Source organism: Somniosus microcephalus, chromosome 8 (genome assembly GCF_052327205.1).
Source record: "Somniosus microcephalus isolate GS21.2 chromosome 8, FLI_Smic_1.0, whole genome shotgun sequence".
Taxonomy (NCBI): Eukaryota; Metazoa; Chordata; class Chondrichthyes; order Squaliformes; family Somniosidae; genus Somniosus; species Somniosus microcephalus.
In genome coordinates this window covers 3,411,444-3,424,340 of record NC_140994.1, presented here as the reverse complement: position 1 = coordinate 3,424,340, position 12,897 = coordinate 3,411,444, and the positions used below count along the sequence as shown (strand labels likewise).

The following is a 12,897-nucleotide window of genomic DNA, read 5'->3' as shown; positions in this document are numbered from 1 at the left end:
CCGCCCGGTCAAAGTTTTATAAAGTTATAAAATTCTGACAGGACTGGACAGACTAGATGCAGGAAGGATGTTCCTGATGGTCGGGGAGGCCAGAACCAGGGGTCACAGTCTAAGGATAAGGGGTAGGCCATTTAGGACTGAGATGAGGAGGAATTTCTTCACCCAGAGAGTGGTGAACCTGTGGAATTCTCTGCCACAGAAGGCAGTAGAGGCCAATTCATTAAATATATTCAAGAAGGAGTTGGATATATTTCTTAAAGCTAAAGGCGATCAATGGATATGGGGAGAAGGCAGGGACAGGGTACTGAATTTGGATGATCAGCCATGATCTCATTGAATGGTGGAGCAGGCTGGAGGGGCCGAATGGCCTACTGCTCCTATCTTCTATGTTTCTCTGTTTCTAGGAGTTGCTGACCCTCTCTCTCTCCGCCCCCCCGGAGCTGAAGAAAGCCAGTGTGGGGGACTGCACATGCGCAGAAGGGGATCGGGTGCGCGGCAGGGGCGAGTCCAGCCTCGCACATGCGCAGAAGGACACCGAAGGTTGGCGCCCACAATCACTTCAAGGGACGGCGGTTCAAACCGTAAAGGCGATTTGCCCGAACCATCGTAAAGATATCAGGGAGGCGGTCTGCCAGCACTGCCGTAAAGCGTGACGGCGCTCCCTTTATAAGGCGTGCTGGGTGTCGTAAAGCGCGCCAGACGGCTGTTAAGATGGCGGCGGTGCCGGAGCCGCCGAGCGAGGCCTCGGGCCCTTCACCGTCCCCCGCCCCATCCCCATCCCCGGCCCCCGCCCCCACCCCATCCCCGGGGCCCTCCCCGTCACCCACCCCCTCCCCGACCCTGGTGCCCAAGGCGGAGCCGAGTGAAAGCCCGCCGGAGCTCAGCCGGCCGCCCCCGGCCCCAGCCCCAGCCCCGACCCCAGCTCCGGCTCCGACCCCGGCCCCGACCCCGGCTCCGGCTCCAGCCCCCGGCCCCGGTCTGACGGACCGCCAGACGCTGCTGGCCGTGCTGCAGTTCCTGAAGAAGAATCACTTCAAGGAGGCGGAGGAGATCCTGCGCAAGGAGGCCAACGTGCAGGAGGCGCTGGAGGAGTCGCTGCTGCGGGCGGCTGGCCAGCGCGGCTCGGACTCGGTGCACCAGCCCGACGTCAGCTCGGTGCTGTCGGCCTACAGCAACGAGGGCGACCCGAGCCTGTACGGCGAGTATTACAGCGGCCTCAAGGCCTTCATCGAGACGGCGCTGGACGCCTTCAAGGCCGAGCTGTCCACCCTGCTCTACCCGGTGTTCGTGCACCTCTACCTGGAGCTGGTGTACAACCAGCATGAGCGGGAGGCGCGCCACTTCTTCCACAAGTGAGAACTGACAATACAATTTATAATATAATATAGAACATCAATATATAGATCCTTATATATCTGAGGAAGGATGTTCTTGCCATGGAAGGAGTGCAGCGAAGATTCACCAGACTGATACCTGGGATGGCAGGAATGACGTATGAGGAGAGATTGGGTCGATTGGGCTTATACTCACTGGAGTTTAGAAGAATGAGAGGGGATCTCATTGAAACGTATAAAATTCTAACAGGACTGGACAGACTAGGTGCAGGAAGGATGTTCCCGATGGTCGGGGAGTCCAGAACCAGGGGTCACAGTCTAAGGATAAGGGGTAAGCCTTTTAGGACAGAGATGAGGAGGAATTTTTTCACCCAGAGAGTGGTGAACCTGTGGAATTCTCTACCACAGAAGGCAGTTGAGGCCAATTCATTAAATATATTCAAGAAGGAGTTGGATATATTTCTTAAGGCTAAAGGGATCAAGGGATATGGGGAGAAAGCAGGGACAGGGTACTGAATTTGGATGATCAGCCATGATCTCATTAAATGGCCTGCTCCTATCTTCTATGTTTCTATGTAGACACCTGGCAGAGCTGGAGCACTTCCACAAGTGAGGGGATTAATATATATATAAATAATAAAATAATATATGACATGAATTATATAGACAGCTAATGCACCTGCAGCATGAGAGGGAGGCACTTCAACAAGTGAGGGGCTCAATATATATAAATAATATATAAAATATCAATAATAGAACATCAATATATAGACACCTGGCAGAGCTGGAGCACTGAGCATGAGAGGGAGGCGTGGCACTTCTTCCACAAGTGCGGGTTAATAATATAACTCATATAATTAATATAACATCAATATATAGACAGCTAATGCACCTGGAGCACTGATAGCACGAGTGGGAGGCGCACCACTTCTTCCACACGTGAGGGGCTCAATATATATATATTATAATATAATAATATAACCTGACTATATAGACATCTGGCAGAACTGGTGTACAGAGCATGAGAGGGAGGCGCGCTACTTCTTCAAATCAAATCAAATCAACTTTTATTGTCATTGTTAGTGCACAAGTGCAGTACAACGAAATGTAGGCTTGCGGCTCCCAAGAGTGTACATTTAGATTAAGACATTTAAACATTCAACATACATTTGGCTTGTAATACATTACGTAAACATAACCATAATAAAGTGCATTGGCAGATGTGCAGGCTTTAGAGTTTATTTGTGTAGTTCAGTAGGATGACAGCCCTGGGAAAGAAGCTGTTCCTAAATCTGGTCGTACGGGTGCGAATGCATCTGTAGCGTCTCCCAGATGGCAGGAGGGCGAACAGACTGTGGCTGGGGTGGGTAGGGCCTTTGATGATGGACCGTGGCCTCCGTAAACAGCGTTTCTGGTATATGTGCTCTATGGTCGGTAGCCGGGTGCTGGTAATGCGTTGGGCAGTTTTGACTACCCGCTGCAGGGCTTTCCGGTCATAGTAGCTACAGCTGCCATACCATACTGTGATAGTTTGTCAGGATGCTCTCTATAGTGCAGTGGTAAAAGTTAGAGAGGATCAGGGGTGACGGGTTAATATAGATTATTATAGATATAATATAGATTGTTTTGATTTGATTTAAAGCTCCCTCTACACTGTCCCATCAAACACTCCCAGGGCAGTTACAGCATGGGTTAGATACAGAGTGAAGCTCCCTCTACACTGTCCCATCAAACACTCCCAGAGCAGGTACAGCACGGGTTAGATACAGAGTGAAGCTCTCTTGACACTGCCCCAGCCCAAGCTCAGAAGTGTGGCACCAGTGTGACATCGCTCATTTGCTGCACTTGCCACCTTTGTGTTCTCTGAAACGGGGACAGCCAATTCAGTGCCGGTGAACAAACATTTTTTTGTTTGACCCACAAGTGCGGGTTAATATATAAAATAAAATAATATGTAAACTAATATAGATAATGTAAACATAGAGAGAGAGGAAGTATTAAGAGGTTTAACATCTTTGAAAGTAGATAAATCGCCAGGCCCACATGAAATGTATCCCAGGCTGTTGAGTGAAGCAAGGGAGGAAATAGCAGATCCTTTATTATTTTCCAATCCTCTCTGGCTACAGGTGTGGTGCCAGAGGACTGCTAATGTGGTACCGCTGTTTAAAAAGGGAGAAAGGGATAGACTGAGTAATTACAGGCCAGTCAGCCTAACCTCGGTGGTGGGAAAATTGTTGGAAAAAATTCTGAGGGACAGTATAAACTATCATTTAGAAAGTCATGGACTAAATCAAGGACAAGTCAGCATGGATTTGTTAAGGGAAGGTTGTGTCTGACTAACTTGATTGAATTTTTTGAGGAGGGTCGATGAGGGTAGGAAGTTTGATGTAATCTACATGGATTTTAGCAAGGCTTTTGACAAGGTCCCACACGGCAGACTGGTCACGAAAGTAAAAGCCCGTGGGATCCAAGGGAAAGTGGCAAGTTGGATCCAAAATTGGCTCAGTGGCAGGAAGCAAAGGGTAATGGTCGACAGGTGTTTGTGACTGAAAAGCTGTTTCCAGTGGGGTTCCACAGGACTTAGTACTACGTCCCCTGATTTTTGTGCTATACATCAATGAGTTAGACTTCAATGTAGGGGGCATGATTAAGAAGTTTGCAGATGATACAAAAATTGGCCGTGTAGTTGATAGTGGGGAAGAAAGCTGCAGACTGCAGGAAGATATCAATGGACTGGTCAGATGGGCAGAACAGTGGCAAATAGAATTCAATCTGGAGAAGTGTGAGGTAATGCATTTGGAGAGGGCTAACAAGGCAAGGGAATACACAATAAATGGTAGAACACTGAGAAGTGCAGAGGATCAGAGGGACCTTGGAGTGCATGTCCACAGATCCCTGAAGGTAGCAGGACAGGTGGATAAGGTGGTTAAGAAGGCATACAGGATATTTGCCTTTATTAGCCGAGGCATAGAATATATAAGAACTATAAAAAGACTAGTTAGCCCACAGCTAGAGTACTGTGTACAGTTCTGGTCAGAAATATAAGAATGATGTGATTGCACTAGAGAGGGTACAGAGGAGATTTACGAGGATGTTGCCAGGACTGGAGAATTTTAACTATGAGGAAAGATGGGCTAGGGTGGGGTTGTTTTCTTTGGAACAGAGGAGGCTGAGGGGAGACTTGATTGAGGTGTATAAAATTATGAGGGTTCTAGGTAGAGTGGATAAGAAGGACCTATTTCCATTAGCAGACGGGTCAATAACCAGGGACCATCGATTTAAAATAATTGGTAGAAGGATTAGAGGGGAGTTGAGTGTGGTGGGGGTCTGGAACTCACTGCCTGAAAGGGTGGGAGAGGCAGAGACCCTCATCACATTTAAAAAGTACTTGGATATGCACTTGAAGTGCCGTAACCTACAGGGCTACGGACCGAGAGCTGGAAAGTGGGATGAGCCTGGATCGCTCTTTGTTGGCCGGCACAGACACGATGGGCCGAATGGCCTCCTTCTGTGCCGTAAACTTCTATGAAATCACCTCTCGTTCTTCTAAACTCCAGCGAGTTTATTGTATATAATGAATCTAACCTCAATATCTAAAGCCCTGACTGGAGCTGGTGCACTGAGCACGAGAGGGAGGCTAGGCACTCCTGTATATAATGAATCTAACCTCAATATCTAAAGCCCTGACTGGAGCTGGTGCACTGAGCACGAGAGGGAGGCTAGGCACTCCTGTATATAATGAATCTAACCTCATTATCTAAAGCCCTACTGGAGCTGGTGCACTGAGCACGAGAGGGAGGCTAGGCACGCCTTCCACAGGTGAGAGGATTAATAAATAAAATAAACGTCTCTCAGAGAGACCTGTTGCTCGAGCTGGTGTACAGTGAGTAGGAGGCGTGACGCTTGAACAAGTGACTGAGGAGATTCAAATTAATTTATACACCAGTTTTATACATCCTATAATATAAACACGCGTGAAAACTGAGGGGGAGGCACGATACTTTGTGAAGTGAGACTGTGACCAAATCTACTAAATCAGCGCCTCACTCACACCAACTCACCGTGATTAATATCTGCTTCCTCGATGAATACAGCTCTGATACTGCGTTTAAACCTCACACTTCAGCTAATGAGCATCATTTTTGTTCTTGTGATGTGGGTAACTCTGGAAAGGCCACCTTTATTGCCCAGCCCTAGTCACTTTAGAGGGCATTAAGCATCTACCTTGTTGGGGTGGCATGCTCTTCAATGAACCAGTTGGGGTTTTACAACAATCCTGCAGCTTTCATGTTTTATTGAATTCCGTTTCCCAACTTGCTCTGGTGGGATTTGAGCTTAGGACCTCTGGGTTGCTGGTCCAGTGCTATAACCGTTTCTGTACCCAGTGTACTCGTACAAGGCCCTGGTCTGCACTGGACCCACTCCCACCTCTAAAAGCATCTTTGTTCCCACTCCCAGCAGAGCCCGAGAGGCTGCCTCTCTCAGCGGAGTTTCCCTCCCCCTCCTTCCAGCTCAATAGGGTCTTTCCTCTTTCACTTCCATCCCAAAAAACAGGTCCGTTCTGTCCGCTTCCCATTACAGCCTCTCGTCACTTCAGTGGGATTTCCCCCTTCCCCTGAATACAGTCTCTCTCTGTGTCCCTCTCTCTGAGCGGCTCTTTGCCCCTTGGTCAGCATCTTGAAGGTCTCTCCTCCCTGCACCCCCAGCATCTCTCTCTCTTCCTGTTCTTGGCCACAGCGCTCTTGGAGCAAGTAGTGTTGGGAGTTTTGTCAGGGAACAGCCCCCTTGTGCGCGTATATTTTGGAGCCACAGTTGGTGATGGAGAGGTATGTTACTTTATGCAGGTGATGGCTCCTGGGAATTTTAGTCATTTATATAGAAGGTGGACTCTTGCGTGTCCATACTTTATTTGTTTCCATCTAGGGGAGTCTACTGGGGTGAGGGTGGGGGGTATGAGGGTAGACTCCAGTCCCCGATCATGGGCTTAGTGCGGGGCGGGAGGGGGCACTCCTGCTGTTAGTGAAGGGGAAGAATCCAGGTTTAGGAGTCCAATTTCTTTGTGTTTATTAGGGGTGTATAGTGGGACTGGTGAGGAAGTAGTGAGTGGGCTGTATGTTGGAGTTACTGTGGGAATGTGGCCGTGACTTTCCCTGTAAAGTATTGGCAGCTGCACGTTGAATAAGCACGGCACAGAACTGTCTGGGAGAGGTTACGTTGCACTTTGTCACTGTCTTAACCTCTTTGTGAAAGGTATTATGGGGATCAGGAAGGTTATTACCATGACGACCTGCGAGTGCTGGCTGGGCTGTCGAAGAAGGAGCACATGCAGGGCAACGAGACGGTGCTGGATTTCCGCACCAGCAAGTTTGTGCTGCGCATCTCCCGGGACTCGTACCAGTGCCTGAAGCGTCACCTGCAGGAGAGGCACAACAACCAGATCTGGAACATCGTGCAGGAGCACCTGTTCATCGACGTCTTCGATGGGATGCCCAGGAGCAAGCAGCAGATCGAGGTGACGTCCGGAGGAATGGCGGGAGAAGCCAAGAGAGAGGCAAATAAAACAAAGGTATGGATTAGGGAACGCTCAGTGCGGGAATGAGCGGTTAGCCCCGGACCCCGTCCCCCATTCCCTACTGAGTCAGCGGGATCCCCGGACCCCGTCCCCCATTCCCTACTGAGTCAGCGGGATCCCCGGACCCCGTCCCCATTCCCTACTGAGTCAGCGGGATCCCCGGACCCCGTCCCCATTCCCTACTGAGTCAGCGGGATCCCCGGACCCCGTTCCCCATTCCCTACTGAGTCAGCGGGATCCCCGGACCCCGTCCCCCATTCCCTACTGAGTCAGCGGGATCCCCGTACCCCGTCCCCATTCCCTACTGAGTCAGCGGGATCCCTGGACCCCGTTCCCCATTCCCTACGGAGTCAGCGGGATCCCCGGACCCCGTCCCCATTCCCTACTGAGTCAGCGGGATCCCCGGACCCCGTCCCCATTCCCTACTGAGTCAGCGGGATCCCCGGACCCCGTCCCCATTCCCTACTGAGTCAGCGGGATCCCCGGACCCCATCCCCCATTCCCTACGGAGTCAGTGGGATCCCCGGACCCCATCCCCCATTCCCTACTGAGTCAGCGGGATCCCCGGACCCCATCCCCCATTCCCTACGGAGTCAGCGGGATCCCCGTCCCCCGTCCCCCATTCCCTACTGAGTCAGCGGGATCCCCGGACCCCGTTCCCCATTCCCTACTGAGTCAGCGGGATCCCCGTCCCCCATTCCCTACTGAGTCAGCGGGATCCCTGGACCCCGTCCCCCATTCCCTACTGAGTCAGCGGGATCCCCGGACCCCGTTCCCCATTCCCTACTGAGTCAGTGGGATCCCCGGACCCCGTCCCCCATTCCCTACGGAGTCAGCGGGATCCCCGTCCCCCATTCCCTACTGAGTCAGCGGGATCCCCGGACCCCGTCCCCCATTCTCTACTGAGTCAGTGGGATCCCCGGACCCCGTTCCCCATTCCCTACTGAGTCAGCGGGATCCCCGGACCCCGTCCCCCATTCCCTACTGAGTCAGCGGGATCCCCGGACCCCGTCCCCCATTCCCTACTGAGTCAGCGGGATCCCCGGACCCCGTCCCCCATTCCCTACTGAGTCAGCGGGATCCCCGGACCCCGTCCCCATTCCCTACTGAGTCAGCGGGATCCCCGGACCCCGTCCCCCATTCTCTACTGAGTCAGTGGGATCCCCGGACCCCGTTCCCCATTCCCTACGGAGTCAGCGGGATCCCCGGACCCCGTTCCCCATTCCCTACTGAGTCAGCGGGATCCCCGGACCCCGTTCCCCATTCCCTACTGAGTCAGCGGGATCCCCGGACCCCGTTCCCCATTCCCTACTGAGTCAGCGGGATCCCCGGACCCCGTCCCCCATTCCTTACTGAGTCAGCGGGATCCTCGGACCCCGTTCCCCATTCCCTACGGAGTCAGCGGGATCCCCGGACCCCGTTCCCCATTCCTTACGGAGTCAGCGGGATCCCCGGACCCCGTTCCCCATTCCCTACGGAGTCAGCGGGATCCCCGGACCCCGTTCCCCATTCCCTACGGAGTCAGCGGGATCCCCGGACCCCGTTCCCCATTCCCTACTGAGTCAGCGGGATCCCCGTTCCCCATTCCCCACTGAGTCAGCGGGATCCCCGGACCCCGTCCCCCATTCCCTACTGAGTCAGCGGGATCCCCGGACCCCGTTCCCCATTCCCTACTGAATCACTAGGGGATGGCGGTCTACCTAATTGGGTGCTTTTTATTCTCCCCTCTCCTAAGGTAAGTTTCCAGAGGCTCCCTCCTCTAATTCTTTGCTTGAACCCAAACTGTGAGTGCTTCAGCAGGCTATTCAACTATGGAGGGCGTCCCAGCTGGGGCCAGTCATGTCACAAGTACACATTCCAACGGGAATTGCTGGGAAATGATCAACGGCGACTACCCTAGCTGAGATTTTACTCTCCCCTCGCCATGGGGGAGACCAGCAGCGATCGGTTATCAAAAGATGCAGCTTTCCACTGCTCCCATTGAGCCAGGGGGAGCTGGTGGAAATGGTGCTGCCCTGTGGTGCTCTCGGGAGGTGTACAGGAGTTGCCTGGGTGATTTAATTACATCCTTATTGGAAGATCTTGGTATGGAGTCAGGAAGTGTTGAGGGCGCGGGAGGTGAGGCGTGTGTCAGCTCGCTGGACTATTACTCTGCAAGTTTGTGCCATTTTACTGTGTTACAGAGACTTAGTGATGTCCAGCTGATCAGACCTCTGTTGCTTCCAGCCCTCGCCCTCCATCCTACAGGGGCTGAAACACTAGCTGTTATTTTGCAGTACATATGGCCCTCTGTGCCATAGGCATTGTTTTATTTTGTGTAGCAAGGCAGTGAGGTGGGGTTTTCAGTGTCGTTACTAGACTCTCTCAAAGTGTAAAGCAGGGCAGGTGAAACATTTGATCTACGTTTACTGAGAAAAACCCAGCTGTACAACTGCAGGATTAGCCCTTCTAAACCAGTGCTGTGTTTGTAGAGAGCGTTCTGAGTGGTATAACACTGGGGTACAGTACTGGTGGGTACAGGTCTGTCACTGTATAACACTGGGGTACAGTACTGATGGGTACAGGTCTGTCACTGTATAACACTGGGGTACAGTACTGGTGGGTACAGGCCTGTCACTGTATAACACTGGGGTACAGTACTGGTGGGTACAGGTCTGTCACTTTATAACATGGGTACAGTACTGGTGGGTATAGGTCTGTCACTATAACGGGTACAGTACTGGTGGGTACCGGTCTGTCACTGTATAACACGGGTACAGTACTGGTGGGTACTGGTCTGTCACTGTATAACACTGGGGTACAGTACTGGTGGGTACAGGTCTGTCACAGTATAACACGGGTACAGTACTGGTGGGTACAGGTCTGTCACTAACACGGGTACAGTACTGGTGGGTACAGGTCTGTCATTAACACTGGGGTACAGTACTGGTGGGTACAGGTCTGTCACTGGAGATGACAGAGGAGGGATCAGTTTGAGGAGATGGATTAAGAGCATCGCGCAAACACTGTTAGCTTAAGTGTGATTTTTTTTTTTCCCCCCGCCCCCCCTTTAAAGCATATTGGCACCTTGTGATAACGGCAACTAAGCATAAGCCCACTGCACAGGCCCTCTGTCTGAGTTCTTGATGCTGTTCTTGAGGAAGGGCAGAATTGACATGAGCGCCACTCTGGATGCAGAGCAATATTGAGTTGGGAGAAGTTCAGCCAGGCTTAGAGATGGAGAGAGGAACTGGAGATGCACTGCTCTCACTCACCATACTCTCTAGATTTTGTTAAATGTTCGCTGTCTGATTCGCCAGTTACAATCAGTGAATAACCGAGGCATACAGACAAAAACAGATCCCGGTTTGATTCCCAATCTGTGTAGAGGCAATTGGTCTCAGCCAGGGCGATGCATTGGCTTCGGTGTCCGTGGGTTAGAGAAGAACCAAATCAGCCAGAGTCGCAGCTCCTGATTGCAATCCAGTGAACCCTGCTGGAAAGTGTTTGTGTGCTCATGAGAGAGAGAGACAGAGACAGAGAGAGAGAGACAGAGAGAGAGAGAGACAGAGAGAGAGAGAGACAGAGAGAGAGAGAGAGAGAGACAGAGAGAGAGAGAGAGACAGAGGGATTTCACTTCTCCTGGATGGAGAAGTGAAATCCCTGTTCTATGCGGACGACCTGGTTCTGCTGTCTCCCGCAGAACAGGGATTACAGCAACAACTAGACCTACTCGACAAATACTGCCAAAATTGGGCCCTAACAGTAAATCTAAAGAAAACCAACATCATGATTTTTCAAAAAAGGCCCAGGTGTCAGGAAAACAAATACCAGTTTACTCTCAGTGATACCATCATAGGACACACTATGAGCTACACTTACCTTGGTCTAACCATTACAGCATCAGGGAGCTTCAGCATAGCAGTGAATGCACTAAAAGAAAAAGCCCGAAGAACCCTATATGCAATAAAAAGAAAATTCTACAACATCCAAATCCCAATCAAAATCTGGCTAAAAATATTTGACAGCGTAATCCTGCCGATTGCGCTGTACGGTAGTGAAGTATGGGGCCCGCTCAATCACCATAGCTACACTAAATGGGAAAAACACACAATAGAAGCCCTACATGCAGAATTTTGCCGAAGCATTCTTCGCACCCAAAGGAAAACACCAACAAATGCATGCAGAGCCGAACTAGGCAGATACCCACTGATAATAAACATCCAAAAACGAGCACTAAACTTCCTAAATCACCTCAAATCTAGTTCCCCAGACACCCTTCATTTTAAAGCCTTCCAGACCCAAGAGCTAAACCCAGAAAAGAGTCCCCTGAGTCAGCTGCTACTGAAACTAAGTACTCCTACTCAGCCGGACCCTGACCAGTCCCAGACCAACACTGCCGTCCAAACACCAATCCGAGTGAACCAAATCATTAAACAAAGCAAAGAAACCTACCTGGAACATTGGAACAAAATAACCAAAAGCCAAAGCAGATTAGAATGTTACCGGGCCCTAAAAAGAGAATATAAACTGGCAGACTATCTCTCGACCATCAGAGACACAAAACAGAGACAGACCCTCACCAGGTACAGACTAAGCGACCACCAACTGGCAATTGAAAAAGGAAGATACAAGAAATCCTGGCAGCCTAGAGAGAATAGAATATGTGATCAATGTCTGGCCGGCGAGGTTGAGACAGAGATGCATTTCCTCCTAAAATGCGAAAAATTCAACACATCAAGAAACATATTATTTGACAAGCTCAGCCAAACAACCCCAGATTTCAAGGAATTGGATGACCTGTCAAAATTAAGATTAGTCCTGGGAGAAGGAGACAGACCATACCTTGGTGCCAAATATGTAACAACATGTCACAACCTGAGGACTGTTTAAAATTAATACTGAATATACCCACTGATGTACAAAGACTGTTTAAATTAATATTGTTTAAAGTAATATTGTATGTACCCAACGAAGGTCAAAATTGTTTGACACCTACAGAATGTTGGAAAACTGTACTTTTTGTTATGTAAGCTTTGGCAATATGGTTCCCTGTAAACTTTCATGCCAATAAAGCATTTGAATTGAATTGAGAGAGAGAGACAGAGAGAGAGAGACAGAGAGAGAGAGAGAGAGACAGAGAGAGAGAGACAGAGAGAGAGAGACAGAGAGAGAGACAGAGAGAGAGAGACAGAGAGAGAGAGACAGAGAGAGAGAGACAGAGAGAGAGACAGAGAGAGAGAGACAGAGAGAGAGAGACAGAGAGAGAGAGAGAGACAGAGAGAGAGAGACAGACAGAGAGAGAGACAGAGACAGACAGAGAGAGACAGAGAGAGAGACAGAGAGAGAGACAGAGAGAGAGACAGAGAGAGAGACAGAGAGAGAGACAGAGAGAGAGAGAGACAGAGAGAGAGAGAGAGAGAGACACAGAGAGAGAGACACAGAGAGAGAGACAGAGAGATCTTGTGGTGAGGACAGGTTGATGCTTCTTTGGTTGGATAGCCTGCCACCACTCCGTGCCCAGGCACACACAGGAAGCATGGCCACTTGAGTAAGGTAGCAGAGGGTCTGTACCCCAGAGGCAAACTGGAGCAGGAGGGGAAGTAAAATGGAGCAGATTCTGCCGCAAAATGCTGAGTTGCTGCACCCTGTGCCGGGAGCCATAATTGGAGCACGGTCTCGGGGTGGGTAGGTCGGGACGCTGGACTCGGCTAACTTGGCGAAATCTTGGCAGGTGTTCTTTGGGCTGCTGAAGGAGCCGGAGATTGAGCTGCCTCTCGACGATGAGGATGAGGAAGGAGAGAACGAGGAGGGGAAACCAAAGAAGAAGAAGCCGAAGAAGGACAGCCTGGGTGCAAAGAGCAAGAAGCAGGACCCCAACGCCCCTCAGCAGAATAGGTGAGTGGGGAGCCCGCCACCCGGCTCCATCCCTCCACCTGCTCAATCACCGCTATCCTGGCACGCGGGAGCCCCGTCCAGCTGTTGGATAACTTCTACATCGAGCAACGAAGC

General features: G+C 50.8%; 1 protein-coding gene across 2 annotated transcripts in view; it reads left to right on the top strand.

Moving 5' to 3' along the window:
- Positions 1 to 696: 696 nt before the first annotated feature.
- The window catches only part of taf5 (TAF5 RNA polymerase II, TATA box binding protein (TBP)-associated factor), a 28,060-nt gene continuing 15,859 nt past the window's right edge, over positions 697 to 12,897 (top strand). For both annotated transcript variants that reach the window (XM_085994144.1, XM_085994143.1), the window contains exons 1-3: positions 697 to 1,352; positions 6,585 to 6,900; positions 12,620 to 12,783. In XM_085994144.1, the coding sequence (XP_085850270.1) occupies positions 712 to 1,352; positions 6,585 to 6,900; positions 12,620 to 12,783 (1,121 nt within the window). In that variant the 5' untranslated portion in view covers positions 697 to 711. The remainder of the gene's footprint in view (positions 1,353 to 6,584; positions 6,901 to 12,619; positions 12,784 to 12,897) is intronic.